At 46.9% G+C, this 13409-nt stretch overlaps 2 protein-coding genes across 5 annotated transcripts in view; one reads left to right on the forward strand and one right to left on the reverse strand.

The window, feature by feature from the left end:
* Positions 1-1466: 1466 nt before the first annotated feature.
* Positions 1467-13409, forward strand: part of mcf2la (mcf.2 cell line derived transforming sequence-like a) — a 64307-nt gene continuing 52364 nt past the window's right edge. For 3 of the 4 annotated variants that reach the window (XM_071329939.1, XM_071329941.1, XM_071329940.1), the window contains exons 1-2: positions 1468-1572; positions 12726-12909. In XM_071329939.1, the coding sequence (XP_071186040.1) occupies positions 12732-12909 (178 nt within the window). In that variant the 5' untranslated portion in view covers positions 1468-1572; positions 12726-12731. Of the gene's footprint in view, positions 1573-12725; positions 12910-13409 lie in introns of all 4 variants that reach the window. The other variant, XM_071329938.1, reaches the window with a different exon arrangement.
* LOC139532953 (streptococcal hemagglutinin-like) lies at positions 9481-12598 on the reverse strand. Its single transcript, XM_071331097.1, has 2 exons — positions 12578-12598; positions 9481-12063 (listed from the first exon to the last, which is right to left on the reverse strand). The coding sequence occupies exons 1-2, from the start codon at positions 12596-12598 to the stop codon at positions 9481-9483; spliced, it is 2604 nt and encodes an 867-aa protein (XP_071187198.1).

Here is a 13409-nt window from a genome sequence, read left to right on the forward strand (position 1 = left end):
CCAACACCACTTCCAGCAGCATCTGGTCTCCCATCCAGGGACTGACCAGGACCGACCCTGCTTAGCTTCAGAAGCAAGCCAACAGTGGTATGCAGGGTGGTATGCTGCTCCCCCAATGTCATTGGCAAATGACTCACACAAACAAACACACACGCTCAATTCACCATACACACACACATCCACGTTTCCCACTCTTTCACAGTCCCCTCTTGGGAGATGTGGTTTTAGAAGCCTGTCATTTTAGTACTCTGCCTCCAGCATCCAGCTGTGTTCACCCTCACCTCTTTGAGGTGTCTGATAGGCTACCATCACCGTGTGAATTTCATATTGTACATTTGATAATGAACAGAATGTCTTGATTTGATTGGTTTGTTTACATGTTCTGTGAATATTTTGTTTAGTTTTTCTTACTGACGTTTTTCATACCAGTGTCTTAAAGTCTGCGGTGTGTTTTATAACTGTTAATAAACACTGGTATAGCTGTTTAACAACTGTATTATGGAACCAACACAGCAGGCTCCCACCCACCTCTCTAAAGAGATTCAAAAACAATGCCCACAGCCCCTAAGGCTAAAAGACGGACAGACGTTAGGATTTTATTCATGTTTTGTATTATTTAACTGGGTTTCTTTTGATTTTCCTTGCAGACTGTGGCCTCTGTTCTGCATGTCAAACTGTCATGTTGAACCAGCTCAATTCCTTAATTGTACAAGACAGATTTGTCAAACGTGTTGCACCCAACTTATGCCACTTTTCTCTCTTGACCACTCAGACAAACCTGGGAAAATACTTTTGTCATACTGCGACATTAAACCTTGAAGAAGCTACACGTGGAATGGTGACTGTATGGTGACATAACTAGCCTTTCAAAACCCTCCTATGATGGGAGTATACTGTAGTATTCGGGTGCATCTCAATAGTCAGAGGTGGCTTCCTCGCCTCCCTTCCCTTTTCACTGATCTGAAGGCGACATGGAAGACGCTTACCAGGACTTGCTTTCATTCACCTGTCTGCAGAGCAGATGAAGGGAAGGAGGCAATGAAGCTATTGGCTGCGTCCTAAACGTCCTAAATGGCACCATACATAATAGGGTGCCATTTGAGATGCACCCTTTAGTGTTTTAACCCCTCCAAGCAGGCTCCCCTGTCTTTCTTTCCAATCACAAGTTATCATCAGGGCGTGCCAAGAGAAGATGCTACCGGAAGACCTCTGTCTGTAAATCCTGTCCATTGTATAGCACAGATGTATAGAAATGACATGCCATGGACACAAACATCCTGTCATCTCTTTAATAATAAAGTCAAGTTTTTTAACAGTTTGTACTTCGTTTTTTTTGTCAGCATCAGGGGTGCATTGTAAGTAGATTATAAGAGGGCCTTTGTCTAAAAAACGTATTTTCTAATAAATTTAATTTAATACATCACGCTCCCGGTGAGTTTTTTTCCTTGCTGGACGCATTGAGTTGAGGCCTAATTAGTTTGAAGGATGCATGTGACCTGGCCATTGTGCTGGAGTTCGAGAACGCAGCAGAACGCATGTGAAGTTATACAGTGGAAATCCACGATATAGCAGGTAAGTTTACTTAAATCGTTAACATCGAAGTGATTTTAGTAAACTTGGAGAGTAGTCGACATAAACGGGGCAGAATTCAGATAATGTTTTCTATGTAGGTAGAACTTGACTCAGACTTGTCAATGTCAATTCCCGCTTGTTTGAATCTAGTAAGTAAATCATGTTTAGACAACTGTCATGGTTAGAAAACAAACACTATTACAGATAACTGGAGTATACAGTAGTAGTTGTAGCTACACTTGTACTAGCTAGACACTTCCAACAAGGGCTGTCTTGAGATATTTGAGGTAGAATGAGTTTGAGTATTTAACCACGTGGTGGCAGTGTAGCTCAATACATGCGAGATAATGACGTTTAGTAGATTCATTGATCGATCATGTTGATCTGTGAAACCGTGGATTCACTTTTCTATCCACAATATGATACGTAGTCAGCTCTCATGCATTTTGCTGTGTGTTGAGTAGAATAGACAGTCACAGAGCAGAGCAGCTTTATTAAGTAGAATATATTTGGTAGGAGAGGTGTCACAATGTCAGTGGATGTCTCACTGCAGCCTGGCTTTATTTGGACACGTCACAAGACCCATGACACTATCCCCCCCCCCATTGAGATGAATGGTGTCCTTGTTCTTTACACTAACTCACTTTGTTTCATTAGTATCCCTGTTTGTTGTCTGTGTTCTGGTGCCTGTGTGTCTGTTGCTGGTGGTTAACTTAATTAGCTGATCTCGGGATCAGTATATTTAATCAAATGCTTTATAACTCTGATCCATAGATGCATCGTCTGATCCACTACAGTCACTGGCAGGCAGAGTGGAGCAGGGGGTGAAAGACCATTTAAGATGACATGAATCGAACTCTCCTTCTGGTGTAGCCGGCAGCCACATCACACAGCCAGAGAGAATGCAAGTGTGTGTGGTCCCTGAAGCAGCCTTGCATGTCACAAGGGCACTACTTCCCAGCTCAGTAGCCTGTAGGTGCAGGCTATAAATGAGGTGCACAATTACAGTGCATCATGTACTGAAGTACACCGCAGTGCTTCACATTTGATGTGTGAAGTGTAACTGCTAGCGATTAAGACTGTTGGGCCACAAACCGAAAGGTTGCTGGTTCGAATCCCCTAGCTGACTAGGTGAACATATCTGCCGATGTGCCATTGAGCAAGGCACTTAACCATAATTGCTCCTGTAAGTCACTCTGGATAAGAGCGCCTGCTAAATAAAACAGAAATAACTAGGTCATTGTTGCTGTTCTTCAAATGTGATGTTCTGGCCTGCAGCAGCCATCTTGAAGCAGAGAGGTTTGATAACACTCAGATCAACCTTAGCTTTTACCACACTTTGGTTTTTATCCTCTGTTGATGATATATACTAGCTATACAGGACACTTTTAGTGGTGTTCTTGTACAGTTTACACCCGACCTGTGAATTCTGGCTGAATATGAGATGTTAGGTGTGTCAAAGTCCCTGAGGGAATGGATCTGTGTCTCTGTATTACTTTCTGGAAGGTCCCTACTGACCCTGTGATGAACCTGTGGGCGTGATCATCTGGCAGATGATAAAGTGTAGGACAATGATGCATAGTGAACTAGGTGAGAGTGACCACATGAAACGCATGGTTAATACATGAGGGGTGCAGCCTCATGCCTTCAGCATCACACACAGCGGCCTAGCGAAACAATGAGGGATTGCATGAATGATTATCAATTAAGTAATAGTCCCTTTTTCATGTACAGTATTAGAGGTGAATCTCCATATTATCTTCTTAAGTTCCCATTTGCAGCTCATAATGACTTGATTCTTAACTGTAAGAGCTGTGTTCTGAAGAATTCTAATCTCCTTGATTTGTGACTGGTTGCAAATGAATGTTTTCCCACTTTGTCGCGGGGCTGCAGAGAGGGATTCTGTGCATCACAATCAATGACCCATGGCTTCTAATTAGCATAGAGAGTGAAAATGGCCTACAGTCATTGTATTATTTGTCCTTACTGCACGATGTTGACCTAGTTTACAGTAGCAGTGTAATCAGAGGGGCTCCATCGTCTAAAAGAGCCGTTTATGAATTCAGGCTGTAACGCTTTCTGGTATTGTCTGACTAAGTGTTTGGGCAGAGCAAGGATGAAAGTGTTTTCGTAATCCAGCCCGTGAGACATTTTAAAAAATATATATTTTTCTACACTTTTTTTTTATTCCCAATTTCATGGTATTCAGTTGGTAGTTAGTCTTGTCCCATCGCTGCAACTCCCGTACGGACTCGGGAGAGGCGAAGGTCAAGAGCCGCGCGTCCTCCGAAACACGACCCAGCCAAGCCGCACTGCTTCTTGACACAATGCCCGCTTAACCCGGAAGCCAACCGCACCAATGTGTCGGAGTTAACACCGTACACCGGGCGACCGTGTCAGCGTGCATGTGCCCGGCCCGCCACAGGAGTCGCTGTGCAGTGCCTTAAACCGCAATGGATTGGTACACAATGGATTGGATTGCTGTCTTACCTTGTCCATGGACTAGCTTTGGGAGAACTATCCCTTTCAAAGGAGTATTTCACACCAAAATCAAAGCTTGTCAGAAGTTTACATACCTCAAAATTGGTCGAAAAATTCAGCTCAATTTATATTCCAGGCAGATGGAGATACATTGTGCAGACAAGGCACTTTCTAACTTCCTATCATGGGGAAATAACCTCAGTCAGTCATAGACCATACATTTCTATTACAACTCTGAACATTTTCCATAATTAAATAAATGCCTGGTGTACAGTAGCTGCCATTCCCTCTGTCTGTCTCGAGTGTTGGCTCTGTTGTGTGATAATGAAGTGTTTCCCCAGACAGACCGAGAGAGTCGCACATAGAGCATGCTTGTGAAAGATAGGCATCAGAGATCCATTGACTACCCAGTGACATTGTACTGGGTGAATGGCTCTGTAAATCGCAGTTGTGATAAGAGGGGGGTGGAGAATACACATCTTGTGTGGAGGAATACCCAGTTTATGCCTGCAGATCATGCTATCAGATGTGGTAGGCCAAGGCAATAGAGTTGACTGAGGAAAGAAAGAGTCCTGATGTTGAGAAGTCTCTGAATCTGGAACTAATGTGTGTGTGACTGGGGAACACATCTTAGTGGTGGTACGTCCGGTTGACAGCAGAGGAAGAGAGGGGTGGGACCCGGGATGGGGGATGGAGGGGGCACAGCGCTGGCTGCTGTTTAAGACCACCAATCTCCTGGGTCCCACCCCTCTCTTCCTCTGCTGTCAGCTATAGCTACAGACACAAGAGCACCTACTGGGACCGCCGGGACACAGGTTAGGAGGCTGTGTGTGTGTGTGCTTCGGACCCTGGGTGTGCTTCTGTGGTGTGTTCTTTTGCGGACTGTGTGTGTGCGTGCATAAGTCTGTGTGTGTGTGAAAGACTGTTGTCGGCCTGTGTTTACAGAAAGCTACCGTCAGTTTGAAATGGCTGCTACAGGAATGTCCCTGCAGCTACTTGGGTGGTTTAATGAAGTGCAGTACTTGCCCTTCGAGAGTTCATTGCCTCACTTGACCCTGATATCTAGCTGATGAAGATGGCGCCGACGGAGATGGCAGCATCGCGACTTCCTCTTAAAAAACTTTGCAGTATTTTTTTTTTTCTACATTATTAGCTCAGGAAATGTTTTGTATCATTACATACAGCCGGGAAGAACTATTGGATATTAGAGCGGCGGTAACTCACCAGAACTACCAGCATTATGACCAGGAATACGACTTCCCTGGAGCAGATCCTTTGTTCACTCTCCCCAGAGCAATTTAACTTATTCCGGAGGCCGGTCCAAAACATCGCCGGCGGAGGAGAGGCATTTGAGGCGGCCTGCTGGTTCAACTTAGGAGGCGCGCACACCACCCATCGCTTCCGAGTATATTACTCACTAATGTTCAGTCTTTGGATAACAAAGTTGATGAGCTTAGAGCAAGGATTCTTTTTCAGAGAGACATCGGGGCCTGTAACATACTTTGTTTCACAGAAACATGGCTCTCTCGGGATACTCTGTCGGAGTCAGTAAAGCCAGCAGGATACTCAGTACATCGCGCAGACAGGAATAAATATCTCTCTGGCAAGTAGAAGGGCGGGGGGGGGTTTTCATGATTCACAACTCATGGTGTAATTCTAGGAACATACAGGAACTCAAGTCATTTTGTTCACCCGACCTAGAATACCTCACAATTAAATGCTGACCATTTTATCTCCCAAGAGAATTCTCCTCCGTTATTGCCACGGCCGTTTACATCGCACCTCAAGCCGAAACCTCGACGGCCCTCAAAGATCTTCACTGGACTTTATGCAAACTGAAAACCACATATCCTGAGGCTGCATTTATTGTAGCTGAGGATTTTAACAACGCAAATCTGAGGACTAGGCTGTCAACTCGCGTTACTAAGACTCTCGACCATTGCTATTCAAATTTCCGGGATGCTTACAAGGCCCTACCCCGCCCTCCTTTTGGCAAATCTGACCACGATTACATCTTGCTCTTCCCATCCTATAGGCAGAAACTCAAACAGGAAGTGCTCGTGCTTCGTACTATTCAATGCTGGTCTGACCAATCGGAATCCACGCTTCAGGATTGTTTTGATCACGTGGACTGGGAAATGTTCCGGAAAGCGTGTGGAAATAATCTAGGCGCATACACGGATACAGTGACTGAGTTCATAAGGAAGTGTATAGGAGATGTAGTACCCACTGTACTATGTACTGTGGCTATTAAAACCTACCCTAACCAGAAACCGTGGATAGATGGTAACATTTGCGCGAAACTGAAAGCGCGAACCACCACATTTAACAATAGCAAGGCGACTGGTAATATGGCAGAATATAAACAGTGTAGTTATTCACTCCGCAGGGAAATCAAAGAAGCTAAACGTCAGAATAGAGAAAGTGGAGTTGCAATTCAACGGCTCAGACACAAGACGTATGTGGCAGGACTACAGACAATCACGGACTACAAAAGGAAAACCAGCCCTGTTGCCGAGACCGACGTCTTGCTTCCAGACAGGCTAAACACATTCTTTGCACGCTTTGAGGATAACACAGTGCCACCGACGCGGCCCGCTACTAAGTACTGTGGGCTCTCCTTCTCCGTGGACGATGTGAGTAAAACATCTAAACGTGTTAACCCTCGCAAGGCTGACGGTCCAGATGGCATCCCTAGCCATGTCCTCAGAGCATGCTCAGACCAGCTAGCTGGTGTGTTTACAGGCATATTCAATCTCTCCCTATCCCAGTCTGCTGTCCCCACATGCTTCAAGATGGCCACCATTGTTCCTGTACCCAAGAAGGCAGAGGTAACTGAACGTAATGACTATCGCCCCGTAGCACTCACCTCTGTCATCATGAAGTGCTTTGAGAGACTAGTCAAGGATCATATCACCTCTACCTTATGTGCCACGCTAGACCCACTTCAATTTGCTTACCGCCACAATAGATCCACAGACGATGCAATTGCCATCACTCTGCACACTGCCCTATCCCATCTGGACAAGAGGAATACCTATGTAAGAATGCTGTTCATTAACTATAGCTCAGCATTCAACACCATAGTACCCTCCAAGCTCATCATTAAGCTTGAGGCCCTGGGTCTGAACCCTGCCCTGTGCAACTGTGTCCTGGACTTCCTGACGGGCCGCCCCCAGGTGGTGAAGGTAGGAAACATCACCTCCACGCCGCTGATCCTCAACACTGGGGCCCCACAAGGGTGCTTGCTCAGCCACCTCCTGTACTCCCTGTTCACCCATGACTGCGTGGCCAAGCACACCTCTAACTCAATCATGAAGTTTGCAGAAGAAACACCAGTAGTAGGCTTGATTACCAATAACGACGAGACAGCCTATAGGGAGGAGGTGAGGGCACTCGGAGTGTGGTGTCAGGAAAACAACCTCTCACTCAACGTCAACAAAACAAAGGAGATGATCGTGGACTTCAGGAAACAGCAAAGGGAGCACCCCCCTATCCACATCAACGGGACCTCTTTCTATTCTGGTTAGAGCCAGTTTGCGATGTTCTGTGAAGGGAGTAGTACACAGCGCTGTACGAGATCTCCAGTTTCTTGGCAATTTCTCACATGGAATAGCCTTAGTTATTCAGAACAAGAATAGACTGATGAATTTCAGAAGAAAGTACTTTGTTTCTGGCTAGTTTGAGCCTGTAATCGAACCCACAAATGCTGATGCTCCAGATACTCAACTAGTCTAAAGAAGGCCAGTTTATTGCTTCTTTAATCAGAACAACAGTTTTCAGCTGTGCTAACATAATTGCAAAATGGTTTTCTAATGATCAATTAGCCTTTTAAAATTATGAACTTGGATTAGCTGACACAACGTGCCATTGGAACACAGGAGAGATGGTTGCTGATAATGGGCCTATTGTAGCCGTTTCCAGCTACAATTGTAATTTACAACATTAACAATGTCTACACTGTATTTCTGATCAATTTGATGTCTTCTCTTTAAAAAACAAAGACATTTCTAAGTGACCCTAAACGTTTGAACGGTAGTGTACATATGGGGCGGCAGGTAGCCTAGTGGTTAGAGCGTTGGACTAGTAACCGAAAGGTTGCAAGATTGAATCCCCGAGCTGACAAGGTAAAAATCTGTCATTCTGCCCCTGAACAAGGCAGTTAACCCACTGTTCCTAGGCTGTCATTAAAAATAAGAATTTGTTCTTAACTGACTTGCCTAGTTAAATAAAGGTAAAATAAATAAAAAATATAACATATGAGATGAGTAATGCAAGATATATAAGCATTATTAAGTGAATGAGATACTGTAGAATAGTATAGAAAACAGTATATACATATGAGATGAGTAATGCCAGATATGTAAACATTATTCAAGTGACTAGTGTTCCATTACTTAAAGTGGCCAGTGATTCCTAGTCTATGCCTGGTGATGGCTGCTTAACAGTCTGATGGCCTTGAGATAGAAGCTGTTTTTCAGTCTCTCGGTCCCAGCTTTTATGCACCTATAATGACCTCACCTTCTGGATGATATCGGGGTGAACAGGCAGTGGCTCGGGTGGTTGTTGTCCTTGATGATCTTTTTGGCATTCCTGTGACATCAGGTGCTGTAGGTGTCCTGGAGGGTAGTTTAGCCCCCGGTAATGCATTGGGCAGACCTCACCACCCTCTGGAGAGCCTTGCGGTTGTGGGTGGTGCAGTTGCCGTACCAGGCGGTGACACAGCCCGACAGGATGCCTTCAATGCAACAGTTTTCAGCTGTGCTAACATAATTGCAAAAGGGTTTTCTAATAATCAATTAACGTTTTAAAATGATAAACTTGGATTAGCTAAAACACAACACAACGTGCCATTGGAACACAGGAGTGATGGTTGCTGAATGGGCCTATGTAGATATTCCATTAAAAATCAGCCGTTTCCAGGTACAATAGTAATTTACAACATTAACAATGTCTGAATGGTAGTTTATATTCAGTTATTTTTCTATACTATTCTACTGTATCCGTTCCACTCTGACGTCGCTCGTCCATATGTATATAGTCTTAATTCATTCCTACTTAGATTTGTGTGTATTGGGTATATGTTGTGTAATTTGTTAAATATTACTTGTTAGATATTACTGCACTGTCGGAGCTAGAAGCACAAGCATTTTGCTACACCCGCAATAACATCTGCTAATCACATGTATGTGACCAATAAAATTTGATTTAATGGATAACCTCTCTGGAACCACCGTGTGAAGAGCTGAAACGGTTGTAGAGGGCAAAATGCTGAGTATTTCCTATAGTGTTGTAGTTACAACTACTGGCCTCCATTCACAAGTTTTGTACACTAGATAGTCTCTGTTGTGTGTGATTGGGCCAGGATGGCAGCTGGCCATTTCTGCTGCTGGAATAAGAAGAGAAGAGACAGAGCTGTAGGAGCACTCAGGTCAATGGCCCGAGGTCAGTGGTTCTGCTGCTGGTCTGAGACAGAGCTGTAGGAGCATTCAGGTCAGTGGTTCTGCTGCTGGTCTGAGACAGAGCTGTAGGAGCACTCAGGTCAGTGGTTCTGCTGCTGGTCTGAAACAGAGCTGTAGGAGCACTCAGGTCAGTGGTTCTGCTGCTGGTCTGAGACAGAGCTGTAGGAGCGCTCAGGTCAATGGTTCTGCTGCTGGTCTGAGACAGAGCTGTAGGAGCGCTCAGGTCAGTGGTTCTGCTGCTGGTCTGAGACAGAGCTGTAGGAGCACTCAGGTCAGTGGTTCTGCTGCTGGTCTGAGACAGAGCTGTAGGAGCACTCAGGTCAGTGGTTCTGCAGCTGGTCCGAAACAGAGCTGTAGGAGCACTCAGGTCAGTGGTTCTGCTGCTGGTCTGAGACAGAGCTGTAGGAGCGCTCAGGTCAATGGTTCTGCTGCTGGTCTGAGACAGAGCTGTAGGAGCATTCAGGTCAGTGGTTCTGCAGCTGGTCCAAAACAGAGCTGTAGGAGCGCTCAGGTCAATGGTTCTGCTGCTGGTCTGAGACAGAGCTGTAGGAGCGCTCAGGTCAATGGTTCTGCTGCTGGTCTGAGACAGAGCTGTAGGAGCGCTCAGGTCAGTGGTTCTGCTGCTGGTCTGAGACAGAGCTGTAGGAGCATTCAGGTCAGTGGTTCTGCAGCTGGTCCAAAACAGAGCTGTAGGAGCGCTCAGGTCAGTGGTTCTGCAGCTGGTCCGAAACAGAGCTGTAGGAGCGCTCAGGTCAATGGTTCTGCTGCTGGTCCGAAACAGAGCTGTAGGAGCGCTCAGGTCAATGGTTCTGCTGCTGGTCTGAGACAGAGCTGTAGGAGCGCTCAGGTCAATGGTTCTGCTGCTGGTCTGAGACAGAGCTGTAGGAGCGCTCAGGTCAATGGTTCTGCTGCTGGTCTGAGACAGAGCTGTAGGAGCGCTCAGGTCAGTGATTCTGCTGCTGGTCTGAGACAGAGCTGTAGGAGCGCTCAGGTCAATGGTTCTGCTGCTGGTCTGAGACAGAGCTGTAGGAGCGCTCAGGTCAGTGGATCTGCTGCTGGTCTGAGACAGAGCTGTAGGAGCGCTCAGGTCAGTGGATCTGCTGCTGGTCTGAGACAGAGCTGTAGGAGCGCTCAGGTCAGTGGATCTGCTGCTGGTCTGAGACAGAGCTGTAGGAGCGCTCAGGTCAATGGTTCTGCTGCTGGTCTGAGACAGAGCTGTAGGAGCGCTCAGGTCAATGGTTCTGCTGCTGGTCTGAGACAGAGCTGTAGGAGCGCTCAGGTCAGTGGTTCTGCTGCTGGTCTGAGACAGAGCTGTAGGAGCACTCAGGTCAGTGGTTCTGCAGCTGGTCCGAAACAGAGCTGTAGGAGCGCTCAGGTCAATGGTTCTGCTGCTGGTCTGAGACAGAGCTGTAGGAGCGCTCAGGTCAATGGTTCTGCTGCTGGTCTGAGACAGAGCTGTAGGAGCATTCAGGTCAGTGGTTCTGCTGCTGGTCTGAGACAGAGCTGTAGGAGCGCTCAGGTCAATGGTTCTGCTGCTGGTCTGAGACAGAGCTGTAGGAGCGCTCAGGTCAATGGTTCTGCTGCTGGTCTGAGACAGAGCTGTAGGAGCGCTCAGGTCAGTGGTTCTGCTGCTGGTCTGAGACAGAGCTGTAGGAGCACTCAGGTCAGTGGTTCTGCAGCTGGTCCGAAACAGAGCTGTAGGAGCGCTCAGGTCAATGGTTCTGCTGCTGGTCTGAGACAGAGCTGTAGGAGCGCTCAGGTCAATGGTTCTGCTGCTGGTCTGAGACAGAGCTGTAGGAGCATTCAGGTCAGTGGTTCTGCAGCTGGTCCAAAACAGAGCTGTAGGAGCGCTCAGGTCAATGGTTCTGCTGCTGGTCTGAGACAGAGCTGTAGGAGCGCTCAGGTCAATGGTTCTGCTGCTGGTCTGAGACAGAGCTGTAGGAGCGCTCAGGTCAGTGGTTCTGCTGCTGGTCTGAGACAGAGCTGTAGGAGCATTCAGGTCAGTGGTTCTGCAGCTGGTCCAAAACAGAGCTGTAGGAGCGCTCAGGTCAGTGGTTCTGCAGCTGGTCCGAAACAGAGCTGTAGGAGCGCTCAGGTCAATGGTTCTGCTGCTGGTCCGAAACAGAGCTGTAGGAGCACTCAGGTCAGTGGTTCTGCTGCTGGTCTGAGACAGAGCTGTAGGAGCGCTCAGGTCAATGGTTCTGCTGCTGGTCTGAGACAGAGCTGTAGGAGCACTCAGGTCAGTGGTTCTGCTGCTGGTCTGAGACAGAGCTGTAGGAGCACTCAGGTCAGTGATTCTGCTGCTGGTCTGAGACAGAGCTGTAGGAGCACTCAGGTCAGTGGTTCTGCTGCTGGTCTGAGACAGAGCTGTAGGAGCGCTCAGGTCAGTGGATCTGCTGCTGGTCTGAGACAGAGCTGTAGGAGCGCTCAGGTCAGTGGATCTGCTGCTGGTCTGAGACAGAGCTGTAGGAGCGCTCAGGTCAGTGGTTCTGCTGCTGGTCTGAGACAGAGCTGTAGGAGCGCTCAGGTCAGTGGTTCTGCTGCTGGTCTGAGACAGAGCTGTAGGAGCGCTCAGGTCAGTGGCCCGAGGTCAGTGGTTCTGTGAGTGGCAGTGGAATATTCCCTTTTGGTTTGTTTCAGGTTAGTAATGTTCAAGTGTTAACGTCACGTTGGAAGACTCTGATTCGTTGTGTTTGTGTTCTATGATTCAGGTAGCTCTGTTGGTTGGGACAGGGGGTTTTGTAAAAGCGCCAGTGTGGGTTGGTTTCCTGTAGGTGCTGGTACTGTGTTTTGTTTCAGCCTCCCTGTCAGAATACTCTTTATTGTGAGTAGCTGAGTAAGAGATGTCTACAATGTGACTGAAACCTTACAGGAGTCTTGTTGTGTGGTTACGGTGGAGAGGTCTGTTTCTGTTGCACTGTAGCTGAGTAAGGCAGTCAGGTAAATCCAGCTCAATGGCAGAAGTGAAACTGTGTGTGTGTGTGTGTGTGTGTGTGGAGGCATAGCTCTTAAGGTTAAAAAAAACACAGGACACACAAGGTGAAGTGGAGAGAAAGACCGACAAAGCGTTGAGAGCTACTCATTTTTACTGCAGCTGTTTGGAAGGAGAGGGAGAGAGGGGATGAGGGAGGGAGGGAGGGAGGGACATCATAATATAGAGGTGTGAAGAGAGGGATGACAGAGCAGCACTGGTTCATATCTCTGTGACAGGTGGTGATGAGGACGGGAGAGAGTGATGAGAATATGAAGGAAAAAGAGAAGATGGGAGAGAGGGATGAGATGGAGGTGCGTTTGCAGTCCAGCGGACACGGAGGAGGAGGAGGATGTGTCCACATCTCTCTGGAGGAAGTGAAGAGCTTCTACCGGTTCTCACAGAGCTGTCAGCGGCTGCATAGTGAGTATGTGTGTGTCATGCGTAGCTAGCTCTTACTCTCACTGCTTTGAAACAGTGGTGAAAGTGTGTTTGTGTGTTCATCGTGCACCTCTGTGTACCGTACTGTGTGTGTATTACCCAGGGTTGTATGTTTACAGTGTTAAAGGGTCTGTTCAGCCACCCACCAGAGTGTAATAACATACAGTACATAACCTTGTAATGCTTGGTGGAGTTTCTCATCATGGCACTAATAAGCACTGACTTCAACATCATCCTATTGGTCAACTCTGAAATATTGCATTACTGGATGAGGCTGATCTGAATGTTTTATGTGCCAGGATGCAGGACCTATATGGTGTGTCTCCTTTTCACTGTAGTCAGTTTTATTGCACAAGGCAAGCTGTGTCTGGAAATCCCTATTGTGTTCACTGGTAATTGTTACATGGTTATATCCTTATTTGCTCAGGGTGTTGCTGAATATGCGTAGGAAAGGATAATGGGAGTCAGTGCTAATGCAAATC

The sequence above is a fragment of the Salvelinus alpinus genome, chromosome 10 (genome assembly GCF_045679555.1).
Source record: "Salvelinus alpinus chromosome 10, SLU_Salpinus.1, whole genome shotgun sequence".
Lineage (NCBI taxonomy): Eukaryota > Metazoa > Chordata > Actinopteri > Salmoniformes > Salmonidae > Salvelinus > Salvelinus alpinus.